The sequence below is a fragment of the Typopeltis vanoorti genome, chromosome 7 (assembly GCF_054136105.1).
Source record: "Typopeltis vanoorti isolate ZY-2024b chromosome 7, IOZ_Tvanoo_1.0, whole genome shotgun sequence".
Lineage (NCBI taxonomy): Eukaryota > Metazoa > Arthropoda > Arachnida > Uropygi > Thelyphonidae > Typopeltis > Typopeltis vanoorti.
The window spans coordinates 43,219,830-43,232,570 of NC_143555.1; the positions used below are offsets into that span (position 1 = coordinate 43,219,830).

The window sequence follows — 12,741 nt, forward strand, 5'->3', positions numbered from 1 at the left end:
GAATTATGAGCAAGTTGCCTTCCTTGCCATAGTATATTTTTTTATGACTGTAGCTGTGTGTGTTCACGGGACCAGTTTTCCTGTGTTGAGGGATGAAAAACCTGAGTTACCAAGAGAAAAACCCTCCATCTCTGTATGAGACCGGTTAACTCAACTTTAGTCGAAAGAGAGACCAGAGAAAGGTTCCTCATGTCACTGATGGGAATTGAACCCAGGTCTATCCAACCAAAGGGCTTCGTCTATACTGACTGATCTACGGAGGCTCCGTATGAACTACAATACTTAATATTAAATGCAATTTATTTGTCGCTTTAAAACCATACACTTAATGCTAAACACAATTTCAATCAGCTTTTTAAAAGCATACATTGCAATGCATGTTTTTAAATTGATCCAGCCAACCATTGTTACATACAAAATCACGGTGTCTAAATTATTGAGCATTTTCCACTTAATCCTTCAAAATTGAATTACTGAGAATCTAACACTTCTTTGTGCAGTGAACCATTTGTAAGCTTGCACTTTCTATATAGATAGTTTTGGTTTGGTTTGTTTCAGTTATGTTGTTTTCCAGTGCCAATACATATTTATCTTACTTCTTCAACAGTGTTGATTCTACTAAAAATGACAAAGAAAACTTTTTATACACTTGAACATTTTTGGCACCACATTCTAATTCACAAACCAAGAGACATTTACTTTTAGTAGACATGTTTCTGATGGATGGATCTGTTTTTAACTAATCTTAAGTTGTGGCAGTGTTTGCGTAAAGCTAGGGGAAAAGAGCCAGATGTTAGAAACTGGAGAAGTAGGAAAAGATTAGTTTATAAGCTGGCCCATAAATCTGATGCAGGTGGTTATAAAAGCTAATTCATTCCTTTCATTTTGGTGTATTCCAAAAATTCAGTATTCCAAGAGCTAATTAAGCAATTAAGAATGTTCGGCGTATTTACCAAAATTTGTACAGCATATCCGTTTAGTATGCTTGTTATAAAAGTGACCAAACGTATGAGAATATGCATAAATTAAAATAATTATCGCTTTTTACTCATTGCAGCTGTGATCTCTTCATTTTCATGCTTGTTACAAAATTCTCTCCAAGTGAATTTGTATACATTTTTATGTTAGAGCATGGTGTCAGTAATAACTAGTCCATGTCTGAACATGACAGGTACTGATGATAGCTTTGCTCTTTTCTCAAATTTTTCTGATAACATTTCTATATGTCTGGTAATCATTTCCTATTCTACTATTTAGATCTCCAATAAGGACCAACTTTTCCATTTGTAATATCGTAAAAACTTTTTCCACTTCTTCCTTAGAAGAACCTTCTGTGGGATAATATGCAACACATAAGTCTCATTGTCCAGTTCCTCATTCTGATATTTGCTCACATCACCCTACTTGATGTTGCCTGCATTCAAGAAGATTGTCGTATTTAGCGTTGAATACTATAATTACTATTCCTTTTCTCTGATTGTTATTGTATGAATGTAATTGTGTATTGTTAGAAATATCTTAGCTGTTTTTTTTTCTTCTTTGTTTCACATTGACATAATAGGCGTATTTGTCACACCTATTATGTCAATTTGGTACTTATCCAATACTTCTGCTGGTTCCATTTCTTTCCTTTGATACTTCTTATGGTGATTGTGCCAATCTCGAACTCAGCTGATGCTGAGTTGGCATATGTTCCAGTAGCTGACTTTTTGCTGTTTGCCTCAGTTCCCCGAAAAAATAAAATAAAATAAAATAATGGGGACCTTGTAATTTAACTGGATGATGCCAAAGTTGGCATGAAATTTTATCAGTTTGTATCATTATTTTGCATTATGGTTTAAGCCAATAAGAATATAATTTGTTCAGCTAAATCCCAAATTGCTAGCGCATCTTCGTTCATTCAGTATCCAGGTAGATATCTAACGGGTTACGCTATGTGAAGATAAGAAATGAACATTATGTCAGAAGTCCTGGTCAGTTCTCCAACTTTCAAGATACATGGAGGTCTACTCCCAGTAATCCAACTCCGGCCCTTTAGCACCATAAAATTTCCTATCATAATGTATTCTTTGTGAAGAAACTCAGATGTTCAACATTCATGTTGGAATTTAAGGCAATTCATAACAGCAGCACCAAGTTCAATATGAATATCAATTATGCAATACTAAATGATGCCATTGGTGATGAAAGAAATTAATGATCTGTATAGTAGTATCCCAATAGATTCTTTCATAAAAACATGAGACTACTAGAATATTACTGAACCACAGTTCAGTAATAATTTCCAAACTTTATTTACAATGATACACAAGAGGTGAAATTTAAATACAACGCCAGGAATTTAAAGTAAAAGGACAAAAAATGCTATAGTTTTCCCTCCTGAACTTTTACCCAATAAAGCTGTAATCGTTGTAACCACTCTTTCCAATATCTTTCACAATCTGCTTTAGACATATAATGTACATGCCCTGGTTTTCCATCCTCATAAGCAATGACTATCATAGCATTCTCAATCTATAAAAGAATAAACTTTTATCACATTTTCCTGAAAAAAATATAGAAATTCCTTTTTCTTCTAATTATACAACATATATAAGAATGGGCAAAGTTAACAGAGGGTTCCAAAAATCACTAACTTTGAAATGTGCATCAACAATATTGGAATCAAGATAACAATTTTCCAAATGAAATTCATTCCTTTCAAAACCAATATAATATATATATATATATTGGTTATGTATTTTTTTTGTAATATATATATAAAATCACCAAAAATAAAAAAAAATACAGATTTTCAAGTGCATGTTTTAAAGTTTCTCTAATTACAGTTAGAATATTTTATTTTCTGAAACTTGTTAAATTACTAAAATCTTAACATTACTAACCTGTTTATGATTAAGGCATGAAACCTGAAGGTTATAAGTTTCCATGAAATTCTTAAACTGAATGTAAAATTATGTATTTTTTTTGTAATTTTCCTCAGGTTGTATAACAGTTGAGTTACATGAAGATTTGAATGTAAGCCAACTTCATTTGGTGAGATTTAGAGTGATCTTGTAGATCACTCAGTTTTTGGAGAAGCATCAATACACTTTAACATACCTCAAATAAAGGTCAAAACCGGTCTGGGTAGTTGCTCCTCACATAATGCACAGCATTATACATACCTGAAAGGATGCATACTTTGCTAATGGCATCACATCAGATGCTAAGGCATCTGATGCGATGCCATTAGCCTCTATGTACAAGTAGTCCAGTGAAGACATTTCATATGCAAACTTTGTTTGATTACACTCGGATAAAGGATTAAACCAAGAATATAATTTCTTGGCATCTTGGAATATAATTTTCTGCCTATTTAACTGTAATTCTACAGTTAAATAGGCAGGAGAGTCAATGTAAGAACAGACAAAGACTACATCTGGTTCCATCACTACATTCACTCAGGACTTGCTGATCTTTTTATTAAGTGAAAGAGTTTGAAAACAAAAATCAAACTTGAAGACACATTGAGAGACTAAAGAAAACATTGATTCAGCCAGAGGTATGTGGTAAAGTTCTCTGCAAGAATAGAAAAATCAGAACTCCAAGGTGGCTAAAGGAAATTAAAGAAGTCATGAGGAAGGAAAATGTATATTAAAAGTGCCTAGCAAGTAAGTTTGCATGAACTCTGAATGACAAAGAAAATTATAATAAAACAAATCAATGTATAAAAGTAGCTAAACAGTCATTGAAATATAAAATAAAATATAGGACATACATATCAGAATCAAGTAAAAAGTTGATCAGGTGTTGAAAAAAAAAAGTTAGAAATGGAGGAAAGAGTATTGTAAAAAGAATCACAGGTAATAATGGTGGGCAAGTAAATTGAAGATAAATATAACTGATGTCTTCAGTAATTATACTGAAAGACTGCTAAACAAAAGTGACAGAACAGAATGGTTTCAGAAAATATTCAAGAGGAATGTAGTCAGGAACACACATCAGTACCTGAGGTATGAAAAGGCATCAAAAACCTGAAATGTGGAAAGGCAGCTAGAGTAAATATTCAACCAGAAATTCATTCTCAAATGTGGCAGTCCAAAAGTTTTACAGTGGCTGCACTGCATAATTCGGAAGCATCGTCAGAAGGTCAAATTCCAGATGCCTGGAGTAGAGGTCTTGTATTACCCATCAATAAAAAGGGAAATAAAACTGAATGTGAGAATTACAGAAAAATTTGCCTGAGTATTACAAGTAAGATTTATGAAAGCATACCTGACAAGCTTTCCATACACAAAAAAAAAAAATTGTGGATGGAAAGTTTGAAGAAAAAGGCAGGTTTGGGCTAGAGGTTGTCGAGATTGGATGTCACCTTTAAGACATGTTAAGAAGTCATGGGAAAATAACAGGAATCTATTTAAGGTTTGTAGATCTGAAAAAAGTACTGTTGAAACAGATTCCAAGAGAAAACAATTATATGGTATAAACAGGACATTATACACAGCAATAAGTAGTACATTCTTGTGTTATGGATTGACAGAACTGGTGAAGGTACATTATGAACTGATGTAAAATCAGGTGTGAAACAAGAGTATACATCTCCACTGTTATTCATCATCTATATGGATCACATTATGAAACAAAGTGGCATTAAACATGATATTAAAATTGAAGATATTCATTCTCAGCTCTTTATTTTATGCAGATGATGTTACCCTCTTAAATAAATTCAATACAAGTCTGAATAACTATTGTAATAAAGCTGTCATGAAAACCTGTAATAAAAAGAAAAGACAATGAAAAGCAAGAACTTTGAAAATATAATCTTTATCCTGAATGGAGAACTATAGAATAAATAACACGATTCAGCTATTTAGGAACAAGTTTAGCGAAGATGACATATTAAATTTGGCAATAGTCAACAGAATTAGCAAAGCTGGCATGGTAGAGAGTCAGCAAAATAATTTATATGGAATAAGGGTGAAATTAGTCAAAATACTAAAAACAACTATATATGTGTACAAACCAATTTTAACTTAATGCACTGAGAACTGGGTTACAAATAAGAGTTGATCTAAGACTGGAAACCACAGATATCAGATTTCTGAGAAAAATTTGGAGAATTATCAATAGTGGAATCCAGTGGCAGCCTGTACATAAGCACTGCGCCACTGCAGCATCCCCAAGGAAAAAATGAAAAAATTAAATTTTGTTCGTGTTTATAAATAATAACAATGCTTACAACATGACATTGACTGAATAGTTAATAACTGGAATTGTTCGATTAACGCTTTAGATTACGAAACAAATGCACTGTGATCTAACGCCGATATTCGTTTGCTCTTGTCATTGCGCGTTATGTCATTCCCAACTGTAACTGCTCAAACGGCAGTGTATTTTTAGTATCCTTACGCGCCTTATTTCTGTGAGATAAGGAAGGTTTATTATTGGTGCATGTGCATGGTGAAATTTTTTTTTAAATTTTATTTTATTTAAAATAACATAATTATTTATTTATTATAGATACAAGGCTGAAATATGACAAGTGTGACTGTTGAAAATAAGAAAAGAATAATATTTTTTCAATTATCATTACACGAAACAAATGCACTGCGATCTAATGCCGATATTCGTTTGCTGTCGTTGCACGTTACGTCATTAGATACACTGCCACTTGGGCAGTGTATCTTATGCCTGCACTCATTATTTCTGTGAGATATGAAACGTTTATTATTGGTGAGTGTTCATGGTGAACTATTTTTTTGTATAATTATTTATTTATTATAGATACAAGGCTGAATTATGATGAGTGTCACTGTTGAAAATATGAAAAGAATTATATTTTTTTAATTATCGTTACATGAAACAAATGCACTGCGATCTAACGCCTATATTCATTTGAACTTGTCATTGCAATTGATACTAAACTTTTATTATTGGTGTTTGTTCGTGGTAAGGATGAAATATTTTTAATAAAGCAATTTTTAATATGTAAATTTATTTATTAATAAATTTGTTACTGATTAAGAAAAAAAAGTTTTTTTTTTTTTTTTTTGTATATGCAGCACCCCCACTTAAAATTTTCACCGTCCGCCACTGGTAGAATCATACTTAAAAATGAAGATATTAGGAAGGAACTTGACATTGTTAGCGTTAAGGAATGTATGAACATATGTATGTCATTTAAACAGAATCAGAGTTTAGTAAAATAGTTGTCTGACATCAGGATCGTAGAAGAAGGATCCACAGGAAGCTCAGGATCTAGGTAAAATAATGTAATAAGAAGTACTGTAAAAGACCAGAACATAAGATACTCAAATACAGATTCTAATTTGGAGGAAAAGTGTCAATAGTAGCAAATTTTTTTTTTGTAAAACTATCATCGTATCCTGCAGTAACCTTGAGGGTTCATATTAGGAATTTCATGTGATGATGTTTAAAAGATATATAAAAAATCACTGTTGTGTGAAAACCACTGAACACTGTTAACAGCAATGCATGCAAAATGAATGATATATTGCCATGTGGGCATTCTAACAGACATCTATCAAGCAGACATTATATAATACATGAAATAAAAATAGTTAATTCTATATTTAGAGAATACTGAGATTACAGTGAAAATTTATAACTTCCTCCTCATTAGCTGAATGTGTTTGCATGTAAAAATGTGCACTCTTTTATATCTGGTGCTCTTATTTTGTAAAATCAAACTTCAAAATGGATAATTTGATTTAAATCTAATACTGAACATTTTGTATGACAATGTGAGATCATGTTCCACATGAACTACTGATCATCAATTATATTCTTCAGTATGACTGATGAGGTTTTCTGAATTATCAACCACATTAACTAAAATGGTTTGCTGACAGGAATATAATTTGCTACTGTGTGGCATGTGGAAGAAGATCTTGATTACAGTATTCTGAAAAATAGATTATCTTGATAAAAATTAACAAAACTTTTTTAAATTTGTGTCACATTTAGTTTAGATTTGGATATTTAGTAAATTGTGGAATACTGATTATGAAGATTGAGAATTTGTAGGCTGCAGACACTAACAAACACGAGAAAGAAGATTCAGGCTTAAAAACCTCTGAAAAGGTTATAGAGAATTTCAGTAGATGGAATTTTTCATTTTATGGAGAGTGGGGAAAGGATGCGAGGGCATCCTTGGAAGTTGAGAATGCTGTCAAGAAGGGAGTAAGGCTAGATTTTTCTCTCATAATGTGGTGCATGATTGGAATGGATTGCCAGTGGATGTTGTGTGCAAGTAGTGTGAATGAATTCAATAAGAGGTATGACAGCTAGTGTGAATAGTATGATGAGCTCCTGACTTCCTGGAGGTCTCTCTTAATAATAATAATAAATATTTACAATATGGCATGATTATAGTGTGACAACCAACGCCAACATGAACCAGAACAATGGCACTCAAGATGTCTTTGTTTAAAGAATTCAAAGCTGAGGGATTTTGTGAATACTGTGTGAAATGTTTACTAAGGATGAATGGTTTGTAGGGTGAAAGTAAGAATGAAAACAGAACATGTACGAACTGTTTCAAAAGCAGGTACCAAAAATGCAGGTCCTGACAAAACAGAGATTGAAGTGGTGGATGTTACATGTAACTGTTGGGAAAAAGTCCATCGGAGAAGGTACCGTATACCCACAAATGCAAGACCCTTCGACACTTCTGCACATGTCACAATATTAGGGTAATCAATGCATTAAGTGGAATGAGTGTTTATTATTATACGTCAGAAAATTAGCTTTTCTTTTATGAAAATTCTAGTTCTTAAAGTGGTAACAATTTTGCTTGTACAGTTGTTGGAAAATTTACGTATAAAGCACGTGATTTCGAGTGTTGGTGACCAATTCATACATTCTTTATTTCTTTCTCCCCATCAGCATGAATTGACTTTTCTTGGCACACTGCCAAGCTTGGCTCTATGAATTTTGGATGTACAATACTAAGGAATAAGGAGTAAGTAAAAATGACCAAAATACGAGTGATAACTTCAAAGATATGGAGAATGGCAAAGTGATTGTAATGAGAAATAAGTGTTACATGAAAATACATAGTAGAGAGGATCAGCAGCCCTTGGTAAGAGAACAAAAGATTGCTGAACAAAGCCATTATCTGACTACATTATCCCTCTAGTTAAGAAAATAAACTGCATGGAAGTTAAACAAATTAATAATTTTGATGTGGCTGTTTAAAGTAATAGGCACATCAAAAAAAGTGTCAAGGATCCAATACCAGGAGAAAAAAATGACTAGCCCTAAGAACAGCATAAAATGCAGGCTAGAAGGGTGATAACTATAATGAGGAAGACGAAATGAAAGATAGAAAAAGCATTTAGCCTTGTAAATAAAGGAAAATACAAGAGAATTTTTTCAGTGTACATCATGACAGGGTTGTTAAGCAATCACTTTATAACATACCAAGTAAACAAATGACTCATCAGGATGCTGAGGTTGAACTATATGAAGGAATACAAGTGAATAAAATAGTAATATTAAAGCTACTGCAGGAGCTCGATTCAACAAAGCATTGGGTGAGATATTTAGATGAATATCCTATCAGATATTCATTTCCCCGCATGCATAAGTACACAGGAAGATAAATCACACAGGAATACATCTGCTTTAATGTACTGTATGTCACATATGCAAGACCCTTCGACACTTTTGTGCATGTCAGAAGAAGGAGAATCCATTCCGATATTAGGGTAATCAATGCGTTTTGTGGGATGAGTGGTTATTAACTATATGTTGGAAAATTAGCTTTTCTTTTCTAGTAGCAAGGCTTATATGTTGGTCAGACATAACTGGTGATTAGTTTACGGAATTAACAACACATATAAAGTATATTAATTAAAGGTAACTTTAATGAATAACTTCTATATTTCGGCAACGTCACATTGCCATCTTCAGGAACATAAAGATATGGTAAGTGCACGCAGGCACTAACACAAAGCAAATGAGGAAGAAAGCAAGAAACTAATATTGTTCCTAAAGTCCTAATGGTGCCCTCTGGCAGGCTAATTTGGTAGTCTTGGCAATTGGGCTGAAGTTCTCATAATATAAGTCTCCCAAATTTGGGGTAGTTTCATGCACCCAAATTTATTGAGGTTAGGAACGTTTTTTAGAGCTGCTGAAGATTCTTTGAATAATCTTTCGTATTTAAACTTGCTGCGATGAATTATTTTTGTTTTCTTCCAATGAATTTTATGTTCTGAAATCCTGATATCGGTTGTTCTGCCTGTTTGGCCAAAGTAGGACAATTTGCAGCTGCAAGGGACCTGGTATACACCAGGTAGGTCTAGGGGAAGTGGTTGGTCTTTGGTAGAGCGGATAAGGGATGCCAACTTTTTATATGGTCTGTAACAGGAAGTAAGGTCATATTTTTTGAGGATATTGGTTATTTTCTCAGAGATGCCCTGGTGTAGGGGATGGTGATAGACTTGGTGTAATCTTTATTGTGGAGGGGGGGTTTGCGGTTTACTGGTTTTAGTATTTTTTGGATTTTTTTGGGGTTATAGCCATTGGCTAAGAAAGTGTTGAGGATGTGGTTTAGTTCAGTAGTTAGTAAACCGCAACCCCCCTCCACAATAAAGATTACACCAAGTCTATCACCATCCCCTACATCCAGGGCACCTCTGAGAAAATAACCAATATCCTCAAAAAATATGACCTTACTTCCTGTTACAGACCATATAAAAAGTTGGCATCCCTTATCCGCTCTACCAAAGACCAACCACTTCCCCTAGATCTACCTGGTGTATACCAGGTCCCTTGCAGCTGCAAATTGACCTACTTTGGCCAAACAGGCAGAACAACAGATATCAGGATTTCAGAACACAAAGACTACATCCGGTTTCACCAGTACAGCCGCTCTGGGCTGGCAGACCATGCCTTAGATACCCACCATAAAATTCATTGGAAGAAAACAAAAATAATTCATCGCAGCAAGTTTAAATACGAAAGATTATTCACAGAATCTTCAGCAGCTCTAAAAAACGTTCCTAACCTCAACAAATTTGGGTGCATGAAACTACCCCAAATTTGGGAGACTTACATTATGAGAACTTCAGCCCAACTGCCAAGACTACCAAATTAGCCCGCCAGACGGCACTATTAGGACTTTAGGAACAATATTAGTTTCTTGCTTTCTTCCTCATTTGCTTTGTGTTAGTGCCTGCGTGCACATACCATATCTTTATGTTCTTGAAGATGGCAATGTGACGTTGCCGAAATATAGAAGTTATTCATTAAAGTTACCTTTAATTAATATACTTTATATGCGTTGTTAATTCCGTAAACTAATCACCAGTTATAGCTTTTCTTTTATGAAAATTCTAGTTCTTAAAGTAGTAATTATTTTGCTTGTACAACAGTTGGAAAATTTACGTTAAAGTTTTTTTTTTTTTTTTTTTTTTTTTTTAAATCATATAAGTCAACAAATTAAAGAAAGAATCATACCTGGATAATTGACAAACCAAATAATTCGCACTTAGATAATCAAGTGTATACACTGTTCCCTTTGTGATAATCCAAGCATATTTCACACACACACATATACATACAAGATATGGTGTGACTGCGACATTCGTTACTTTGGGCAGATGGATAAGTCTATTAAATTGCATATGGAGGAGCACAGGAGGGACATCACTTACAAGAGAACACGTGCCAGTGCTTTATCCAGCTATATCCTTTTTTTCTGCCAATTCTGATGATCAAAACCATAGTCATACAATCCTTTGGGATAGATCTAACAACATTTTCTGTTGCCATGACGAATTGGAGAGGAAAAATTGTTGAATCTAGAGAAATCATCCTCAACCCTGTACATTTAAATAATAATTTAAGCTACAACCTCCCAGACTGTCATTCTGCTGTGATCACATACTGGCGCTTACGAGATGCTATACGCACACACTCACCCAACAATGTGGCCAACGAAAGTAAAGCTTGGAATACACATACAACGTTTTCACGTTAAATATGTATAGTGACTTTCCTGCGCTGGTCACAGTTTTTATCTTCAATGTTTAATGTTTTTTCTTTTCTTATATGAAAACACCTGAAGAAAGCTGTAAAAAGCCGAAACAAGTTGTGTGATACCATTAAACCTTTTTCCTTTACTCTCAGTTTATGTCATTCAATTCTTTTAATATATATAGCAGTTAGCTTAAGAGCAGTTTACTTGAGAGTAATTTCAAAAGTTTCATACACTGTACTCCTGTTGTTAAACCAAACATTTACCATCAGAATTATTACAAGCCTTCAGTATAATCATTCTGATAAATCCCCCAGGAATAGAAAGGGAAGCAAGTGAGAAGAGCACAGTTTGCATTGTGATAAATTTAACAAAGGTCAGATCTCTCTATTTCTTAATGCAGTAATTTAGTGACATAATTTCTTGTTATACATAATTTTTGAGTGTACATCAAAAGAAAATGTCCAAAAAATCACAAGTTGCACTCACTGTAAAACAAAAGTTACAGATAATTGAAAAATTTGAAGAGTGCGACAAAGCTTGCAGAAAATATGCCTGTGGAGTCTGGATGGTTCATGACAAACAAAAATAAAGGAACATACGGAAGATATCATAGTAGAATTGGATTTAGCCATACTTCAATCAAAAAAAAGCACAATATACACATAAAGCTAAGATATTTCATACTTACATTAGAAATTATCTTAGAGATTCTTAAAAACAGGAGGAAATTATGTTCAAGTTACCTGATAAAATAATATATATTTTTATAAGGTAAATACACATGTGAATGTATGTTTTTTTATAGATATTTACTGTCAACATATGTAAACATGTTTAATTACCCTCCTATATTTCTTCCTTGTTATAAGGATGAACTAGAGTAGAATAAAAAAAAAGGGAGGGGGGTGGATGTTAAAACATTTAAAATGACATGACAGTTATCACTTGTAATGTAGCAAGCATTTACTATTCTAGGCTGGATCTGAGCTATGTGAATCATAGTATGTGCTACAGTATTAGAATTTAAAGGAAACAAATAGTGATATCATTAAAGAAATGACAAAAAAAAAAAAAATGATACACAATTTATGATTATTTTCCAGAATTGGAATATAAGCATACAATTAAAACAACTGAGATCCAGATACTGATATAAAGTTTTGCTTGTTTCTAGTATATACTTATTGGCATGGGAAGCAAGTTCAGATTCATCAGATTTCAAGTACTTCGCATTCCAGGATTCTAATATCAGATCAAATGTCCAAAACAACATGGCTAACATGAACAAGGTGCCTGATATAGAACAGGTAAGGTAGAGGGAATATAATCATTACTACAGGAAAGAAAAGAAGACAGCTTCCAGAATAGTTTGATGTGATGAAGAATTGGTGCTATTTATTCTGATGTCCCTTTAAGATAGGGAAAGGCAACCACCTTAACATCTCTGATTATGGGATGACATTTATTATTTTATTATTATTATTAAGAGAGACTTCCAGGGACTCATTGAGGAAGGCCACATACTAAATGCGCCAGCTCTCATACTTATTCTTGAATTCATTCACACTGCTTACACTCACAACATCCAATGGCAATCCATTCCAATCATGCACCACCCTATGAGAGAAAAATCTAGTCCTCACCCTCTTCTTAGTGGCATTCATTCTCAGCTTCCAAGGATGCCCTCCTGTCCTTTTCCCACCCTACATAAATTAAAAAATCCCATCAATTGAAATGCTGTATGACCC

At 33.6% G+C, this 12,741-nt stretch overlaps 1 protein-coding gene across 4 annotated transcripts in view; it reads right to left on the reverse strand.

Moving 5' to 3' along the window:
- Positions 1 to 2,249: 2,249 nt before the first annotated feature.
- Positions 2,250 to 12,741, reverse strand: part of LOC150104631 (mitochondrial genome maintenance exonuclease 1-like) — a 64,457-nt gene continuing 53,965 nt past the window's right edge. For 3 of the 4 annotated variants that reach the window (XM_090395830.1, XM_090395828.1, XM_090395829.1), the window contains exon 5: positions 2,250 to 2,514. In XM_090395830.1, coding sequence (XP_090251956.1) covers positions 2,365 to 2,514 — 150 coding nt within the window. In that variant the 3' untranslated portion in view covers positions 2,250 to 2,364. The remainder of the gene's footprint in view (positions 2,515 to 12,741) is intronic. The other variant, XM_090395831.1, reaches the window with a different exon arrangement.